The 8,574-nt window shown below is 37.7% G+C and overlaps 1 protein-coding gene across 2 annotated transcripts; it reads right to left on the bottom strand.

Moving 5' to 3' along the window:
• Positions 1-8,113, bottom strand: LOC109243295 (superoxide dismutase [Fe] 3, chloroplastic). 2 transcript variants are annotated; one of them, XM_019410203.1, is made up of 9 exons: positions 7,871-8,110; positions 7,575-7,738; positions 7,404-7,493; positions 6,903-7,094; positions 2,535-2,706; positions 999-1,072; positions 862-888; positions 696-719; positions 22-614 (listed from the first exon to the last, which is right to left on the bottom strand). In XM_019410203.1, the coding sequence occupies exons 2-9, from the start codon at positions 7,680-7,682 to the stop codon at positions 489-491; spliced, it is 813 nt and encodes a 270-aa protein (XP_019265748.1). In that variant the 5' UTR covers positions 7,683-7,738; positions 7,871-8,110; the 3' UTR covers positions 22-488. The 2 variants fall into 2 exon arrangements, with proteins under 2 accessions (XP_019265747.1, XP_019265748.1); XM_019410202.1 differs by having other exon boundaries at positions 1-719; positions 7,871-8,113.
• Between the last annotated feature and the right edge of the window lie 461 nt (positions 8,114-8,574).

The raw sequence follows: 8,574 nt of genomic DNA, 5'->3' as shown, positions 1-8,574 counted from the left end.
TAAAAATAATAGACAAATATATTATGAGATTGAAATGATATCAACTCGTTGATTTATGTAAAGCCCATTGCTCAGTCTACAGAAGTCATTCAGTACACAAAATACATATCCCATGATACTATTGCTAGCTGATCAGTCGCCTACATCTATATCAAACTACGAGCTAGCACTAATCTGTTTGCTGATCCACAGTAGAAAGAAATCTAACATGTGCTCCGTTAAACATCTTCCCAAATTACTTAGCTGGACTTGTTCCAAAACAATGCACCTTCAACTAAGGAATGAAGCAAATCCAGAAGGTTTTATTACTAAAATTACCTGCTCTTGTACATGGATTTGCTGAAAGGCCTGTTAAGAGAGGACCATGTCGCGCAACAGGAATTACAGTGCACTTTCTGGTGGGGAACAAAGCATGTGCAGAAGGTTTTTCTACTAAAATACATTTTCTTGCACATGGGTTTGCTGAAGGAACTGAGTAAAGAACCATATCATGCAACAGGGATTTTGGGTTCGCCTAAATTTACAAAAGCCTGTGCTCGAGCCATGCGTCCCAATGCCGCATCCCAAGAGACAAGGTGATTCATAAACACATTAACATACTTTGCTTTATCATTCTGTGAAAAGAGAGGAAACAAAGACGGACACATTAGAAACAATCTCCTTGTAGAAAGCAAAAGGGAAGAACTATCGGTTACCTTGTAATCCAGATAATAAGCATGCTGCAAAACAGGAAGAGCAAGTAAATGATGAATATCAATATTAGCATGTGGAATGCAAACTCTAAAAGGTTTAAGATTTCTTTCAGACACTGAGTGAAGGGTACATGGGAAAAGGAGGGCAAAATACTGTCTAAGAACTCACCTCCCACAAGTCCAAACCGATCAGGGGCTGCAGAATCAAAGAGATACCAAATGAACATGCAAGTACTTGTAATCAAGAAAATGTAATTTCTAAGGTAGTATTACAAGTTATTGAACATTAAGAAAAAGAATCCTCACGATGTCATTCCACACAAGAGGGTTGACAGCATTTGATGTTTTAACAATTGCAAGACGCTTCTCCTCTCTCTTCACTGAAATAATCAAACTGAAGGTGTTATCGAAGATTTAAAGGAGATGCATGGACTGCTCAACTGTGCTTGAAAAAGGCTATAAAACTTTCCAACTGATCAATCAGGAGCTTTGTGTGATGAAAACTTGAGGGGTCTAGCAGAAGCATGAATATTTATAACAATATCAACAAACCTAGTGTAATCCCCTACAAGTGGGGTCTGGGGAGAATAGTGTGTACGCGGGCCTTACCCCTACCTTCCTTATAAAGATAGAGAGGCTGTTTCCGATAGACCTTCGGCTTAAGAAATACGAAACAGGAAGCAACCAACAATAATAACACAAGAAAAACAAAGACAAAGATACTATGTGTAGTAACAAAGATCTAAAAATAAGAAATGCAAGAATACTACTAACAATACTGGTAAGAATGACACAATATGGAATAACAAAGATCTAGGAACACGAAAATGTAAGAATAATACTAGTACTACTGGTATGATTAGGAGAAACTCTCGACTACCTATCAACCTACAATCATAATTCTCGACCTCCACATATTCCTATCGAGGGTCATATCCTCGGTAAGCTGAAGCATTACCATGTCCTGCCTAATCACCTCTCGCCAATACTTTTTTGGCCTACCTCTACCCATGGTCAACCTCTCACACCTCCTAACCGAGACATCGATGTCTCTCCTTATCACGTGCTCAAACCATCTCAACCTCGATTCCCGCAATTTGTCTTCCACAGGGGGCCACTCTCACCTTGTCCCTAATAACTTCATTCCTAATTTTATCTTTCCTGGTATGCCCACACATCCATCTCAATATCCTCATTTCAGCTACTCTCATCTTCTGGACATGAGATTTCTTGACTGGCCAACACTCAGCACCATACAACATAGTCGGTCTAACTACCACTCCGTAGAACTTGCCCTTAAGTGTTGGTCGCACATGAATATTTAAATGCAGAGAAAAATGACCATGTCTGAATGATAGTTGATGACAAAAAATTAGAGATTTTGCTAAACCTTTCATCTACTTAATCCTCATGATTATACAAGAATTGAGTCGACGGACAATACGAAGTCCAGAACTTCATTCTGAACTCAGTCCACACACACTATGTAGAGAGATTCACGCCAAAATATATGCTTGGTCCTTCTCATAAATGATGGGGAAGTGGAAGTTTAATATACGAGTTCGAAAAACATAAAGCACGAGTTATCCTCGTGACATAGTTTAGCTGTTCAAATGTCCACCAGCTGTCCCTCTATAAAGTTAATTAGTGATTTGGTTTTGAGAAACATATAAGCAAAGACAATTGAAACTATATTAAAAGAAGACTACAAGAGAATATGAATTCAAGTTCCCAAATACTACAACTTTCTCATTAGAATAAAGAGCAGCCAAAGAAGAAAGCAAACAAGCGTGACAGCCAATCCATATGGAACATTAGCTATATTTTTTTGGGGCAACTTACAGACGAGCCAAATCCATCCAGAGCCAAATAACGTGAGAGCTGCTTCTGTAAACTTCTCTCTAAAGTTGGTAAATGAACCAAAATCCTTCTCAATCTGCTGAAGGAGTCCTAATTTAGGCATGTCACCGCCTCCCGGTTGCATGGACTCCCAGAAGAAATCATGATTCCACACCTGGAACAAATAAGATCCATACGTATTGTTCTGGTAAAATGAGGCTCATAGAATATAAACGAATTAGGTGAAAGGGAAGCTGATATTTCTTCTTGATTGGGAAAATTCAAAAATTTAAAGACAGAAATTGAATAACAGAAAAATTGTTGAGGAAATCCTCAGAGATATGATTTTGATAAAAATTCATAATCAAAATTTAGTAGTATCAATTTCCAAGAGTATTTTCACTCAAAATAAAAGAAAATATTGTACAACATAAGTGAAAAAGTATAAGCTGGAGGTTGCAATCTACAAAAAGTTTTTAGCTTATCAGACATAAATTTATACTAAAACGAAAGAAAGATGCTTCTTTCTTCTATACCAAACATGCAAGGGATCTTTGTTGAACTCTAAGTTGCTCCGACATGGCAGTTTAGCTGTCGCACCCGTCGACACGATACTAGTATGGGTGTGGATATGGGATCCGTACTGGATTTGGTCAAACAATTTTGAGTACTTTGACCATGACGGATGAAAAAATTTAAGACGAGATACAATTGATTCTTGTAGTCAGAACCAAAACTATGGTAAATTTGAAGAAAATAACATACCTTATCTAGGAATTCAATCCTTTACGTATCTACAACTTGAGAATAGAAAAGAAATCCACACTTTACAAGCTATACATAAGTATTCACAAAATTTCTCATAATTTAGAGATATCTTTATATTTTTGAATTGTTTTTAGCCGGATCCCCGCACCCGTATCCGTACTAGGATCTGTACCCCCGAATCTTAGAATTTACATCTCGAAAGATCTGAGCTCTAGATCCGCACCCGTATCGGACACCCGCACCCGTGTCCGAGCAACTTAGGTTGAACTTACAACAAAAACAACATACCCCTTGTATTTCCACAAGTGGGGTGTTGGGAGGTTAGTATGTAAGCAGTCTTTACCCCTATCTTGTGAAGGTAGAAAGGCTGTTTCCGGAAGACTGTCGATTCAATAAAGCAAAATCACAACATTTATGATAAAGAACTACGGACAACGAAATAGTAACAACAGCCAAAAAAATAAAAAACGAAGCAAAGGAAATATCATGTAATAATATCTATGTTAAAATAGGGAACACGAGGATAACACTATTATTACAGCTAGAGAAGGAAGTACGCTCGACTACTTACTAACCTACAACCCTAATCTTCAACCTCCACACATTCCTATCAAGAGTCATGTCCTCGGTAAGTTGAAGATGCGTTATATCCTGTCTGACCACCTCTCCCAGTATTTCTTCGGCCTACCTCTCCCTCTCCTTGGAACCGCCATAGCCAACCTCGCACACCTCGTCACTGGGGCATATGTGCTTCTCCTCTTTACCTGCCCGAACCATCTCAGCATAGCTTCCCACATCTTGTCCACCACACAGGTCACTTCCACCTTATCACAAATATTTTCATTCCTAATCATATCCCTCCTAGTATGACCACACATTCATCTCAGCATCCTCATCTCCACAACTTTTAACTTCTGAACATGAGAGGTCTTGACTGGCCAACATTCCGCCCCCATACAACAGGATCTTTGTTGAAAATAAGAGCATGAAATGGGATGTGTGGCAAGGGATGCAGCAAAATGTGCAAACACCAACTCTTGCTTATACGACGTGTTTGCAAAACAAATACTCCCTCCGTTTCAACTTATGTCACACTTTCATTATTAGTCTGTTTCAAAAACAAATAACATATTTTTATATTGGGAAACAATTTAACTTTAAATTTTTCATTTTACTCATTTTACCGTTAATGAGAAGTTTTTATAGCAACATAAATGTTATGACCCCATAAAGCTTTTACTCTTTAAGCTTTTAAGACCGCAAGTTTCAAAAGTTTCTCTTCTTTTTTTTTTTAAAATTCCGTGGCAAATCAAACTACGTCACATAAATTGGAACGGAGGTTAGTTTGCAGTATCTGATTACTCACTGTTCAGTTTTGTGATAACTTCATCAAAAATTTTAATCTGTTAGAGAAGGAATTTATTTATTTATTTATTTCATGTCTGATATCCTCATGTTTGGACCTAATCTATTTTTTGGGTCAAGCACATGGAATATTTCAAAGATGGTAGCAGTGAGAGTCAAATGCAAGACCTACCATCTTGGATTGTATGACCACTCATCCAAAAGCTTAACCTATTAGAGAGGGCCACATTAATTTATTTATATTATGTCTGCAATACTCAACATAGAATATCCTAATGACTAAGTTTTTTATTACATTCTTCCATTTAGAAATAACTTTTGTAGTATAACACATCTGATGGAGTTAGCTTATGGAGATCCATCAGGTCACTTTGGCTTATTCTAAAGAATCACTTATCCATTAAAGTGCAAGATGGAAATAAAACCTAATTCTCGAAAGATAACAGGCTGGGAGATAGATGTTCAAAGGACCTCTTCCTGATATGTATGTTCTGGAACAACATCAACAGAATACAATAGCTGAAATGTGGTCCCCCCAAGGATGGGCACTTGTTTTCAGAAGAAGTTTGAATGATTGGGAGGTGGCCAGAATGACTGACTTCTACAAACATCTGGAAAGATTCAAAGGTTTACAAAGTAGGGTGGATACAATAAGGTGGCAGGGACATAACAGTGGCATTTATAAGGTGAATGCAGCATACAAGATCCTGAATCGAGCTAACCTGCAGATTAAGAATTGGCCTTGGAAGCATATTTGGAAAATCAAGATTCCCCATAAGGTAGCATGCTTTTCCTTGTTACTAGCAAAGGAGGCTGTTATGACACAAGATAATCTTATAAAGAGAGGGGATCCCATTGTGCTCAAGATGTCACTTATGTGGAGAGTATGTTGAGATAGTTAGCCATCTATTTTGCAATGACCAGCTATGGAAGACCTTTATTAATCTCAGAGGCATAGCTTGGACAATGCCTAGTAAGATTACTGAAGTTCTTTTCAGTTGGGATGAAACTGGAACTGGAGCATGAGACAGAGATAGATGGAGAACTGTCACAACATGTATTTGGTGGATAATCTGGAAAGAAAGGAATTCCAGATGTTTTGAGGATAGTAGAAACTCAGTGCAGAAGATCAAGCTTAACTGTGTTTTGCTTTTTTGCTTTTGGTGTAAACAGATATATACAGAAGATACTGTTTCAATCCTAGATGTCCTAGAATCTTGTTAGGCCTGAGGACCAGTTTTTTCTTTTGTCTACTCACTTGTAAATATGGTTTCAGTACAACCTATGTACTGATTTTATTAATCATATACAATATGTTACCATCTCCAAAACAAAAAAAAAATCTGAAATAAGAGTATAAGCCGCAACTTGCAGAAAATAATAGCCATGGTGAGAGTGACTGTAGGAGGGAAGAAGTTGAAACAGAGAGGAAGAGAACCATGTTAGACGCAGGGAAGATTGTTTTAGCTGCCTTGAGCTATTGGCTATATTGTTTGAACTTAAATGTACAACAACAACAATCCAATGGAATCCCACAAGTGGGGTCTGGGGAGGGTAGTGTGTAATGGAAATCTTGAAGTAAATTAAGACGTTGACCGAAGTACCGAACAGGAGATCACAAATGAGAATGTAATTTATAAAGACCGCACATGATTTTATGGACTGAAAACTATATAAGCCACTGCATAAGTGATTATTATCACATAATCAACTAATATGTGTTGGGAAAGTAACACTGCTAGTTCTGCTCCTCTCAAAGGTTTTTTCAGATCTCTTCAGGTCTCTCTTCACCATGAAATACTTTTTGCTTTTATATGATTTCATGTATCTAAATATTAATTTCTTGGTTCCGCCAATTAACACTCGTACGTCTATAGCATCAGGAACTATAGATAGAGGATCCTTTTCATCACTCTGGCTCCTGTATATAAGGCTGCACATTTCTAGCAAAAAGCAGATGGAGAACTCCCACCTAACAATAATATCTGGTTTCCTAGCAAGTGACTTGCTTAGGCCTTCCATTTAAAATATTGGAACAAAAGATGCTTAAGCTCACGATATTGGGTACACATAGTATAAAAAGAACCACCAATTATTTGTCAACGAAGGCATGATTCGAAATGGAAGATATGTTTTACCTTCCAGTGTAACTGTGCTAAATTTGTAAAAATCTTATAGAAGAAAGAAACCAATCTATAGCAAGTGCAACATGGCATGATAGAGTCTTGACACCAATACCTGGGCAGCATCACTGAATTCAGGTAATGGATTTCCATTGTTGTATGTCACTTTGATAAGTTCCTCCATGGTGCATCCATAAAGTATGTCATTCTTCTCAAGCTGTTTATTAAGAGCTTCAACATAACCACGATGATGCTCTCCCCAGTGTACCTCGAGCATCTTTTGGCTCATATATGGTTCTAGTGCATCCTACAAGGGCAGAAGGAAAATCGTAAATTAGTAGCCATTAGGACATTGTATATGTAAATTTGACAAATATACATCTAGGTGCTATTTTTTGTTTACTCCTTTTTAAAAAAATGGCATTATTATTGGAGTATTACTATTATTATTACGACAGAGAAATCTGTCTAGGGCAAACAGTTAGGATCAAAGCAGCATTTGAGAGCTCGGGAATAATGAGTCTATCCCTCTACCTTTCTCCACTTAAATACCAATTTTAGTTCATGGCATATTAACACGGAATATCAAAAGCCAAGCCAAAAATATAAAACTTACAAGCTTATAAGGTGGGGTTTTAAGGCCATAATAAGCAAAAACTTTTGGTACTCCATGATGTCCATGAAGGCTTTTCTTCTGCCTCAAACCCTGCATTTGTAACACAGTTATTTAACACTTACATACGGAGAAGATACAAAAAGAGCACGAGGTAGAGTCCGAATTACGTACAACATTTGATAGTCTAGAGGGTATGTTCAGTTGGCTCGATAAATCAGTAGTCACCAACAGTTGTCTAGAACTTGAAGTGCAAAGACTGTTACAAGAAGACCAACTCATTTTGTTTTATACAATTTTCTTTCCCTCTGCTTATCTTATAGCTCAAGAAAACGTCACTGCAAACAAAACATTAACATTATTGAATCCAGAGAGGAATAGGAGAAGCACTTAGCTTAGTACAGTGGTTTGTTATATTAGCCATTTCAACAAACAGGTTGTGCGCAAGTTTGGAGGTGCAAATAACTTACACGCGGGGAATGACTTCTCTATATAACTTCTTTTAGCTAAATTGTTGCCTCAATATCAGCTTGCACTCTCTTTCGCTTCTTCTGTGGGTGTGGTACTATCACTGCAAGCTTTTTTGGTTCTGTAATTCCACTTTGTCAGTTCCTTTTCCCGCTCAACTATAGACGAGACTGTAGAAGATAATGGAGTTTCAAGATTTTTTTCTGTGTGTCATCTGAGCGAATGAACACTACAAGCCCATACGTCATCTTGGGCTACCTCATGTGGCCAATATGTATAAGCCCATATAAAAGGGGTAGTAATAGCACGCCAAAATTTCACGGTATAGCCAGTTTTCGGACTGGTCAATCAAAAATAGTCAGCGTTTACTAAGTCAATGAAAAATAACCACCGTTTTGCTGCAATAGAGACCGGTCCAGCATAATATACTGGAGTTTCGGTGCACTTGTGTATGAACTCCAGCATATTATGTTGGACCGGTATACTTTGCTGGCTCCAATATAATATACTGGAGCACTGTGCTCCAAACTCCAGTATATTATACTGGACCATATACTTGCTGGAACTCCAGTATATTATGCTGGAGTTCTAGTGTATTTATGCTGGAACTCCATCATATTATGCTGGAGTTCCAGCATACTATCTTGGAACTCCAGTATAATATGCTGGAGTTCAAGTATACTTATGCTGGAACTCCAGCATAATA

This window comes from Nicotiana attenuata, unplaced genomic scaffold (assembly GCF_001879085.1).
Source record: "Nicotiana attenuata strain UT unplaced genomic scaffold, NIATTr2, whole genome shotgun sequence".
In the NCBI taxonomy this organism is placed as follows: domain Eukaryota; kingdom Viridiplantae; phylum Streptophyta; class Magnoliopsida; order Solanales; family Solanaceae; genus Nicotiana; species Nicotiana attenuata.
This window is presented reverse-complemented; position numbering and strand designations above follow the sequence as displayed.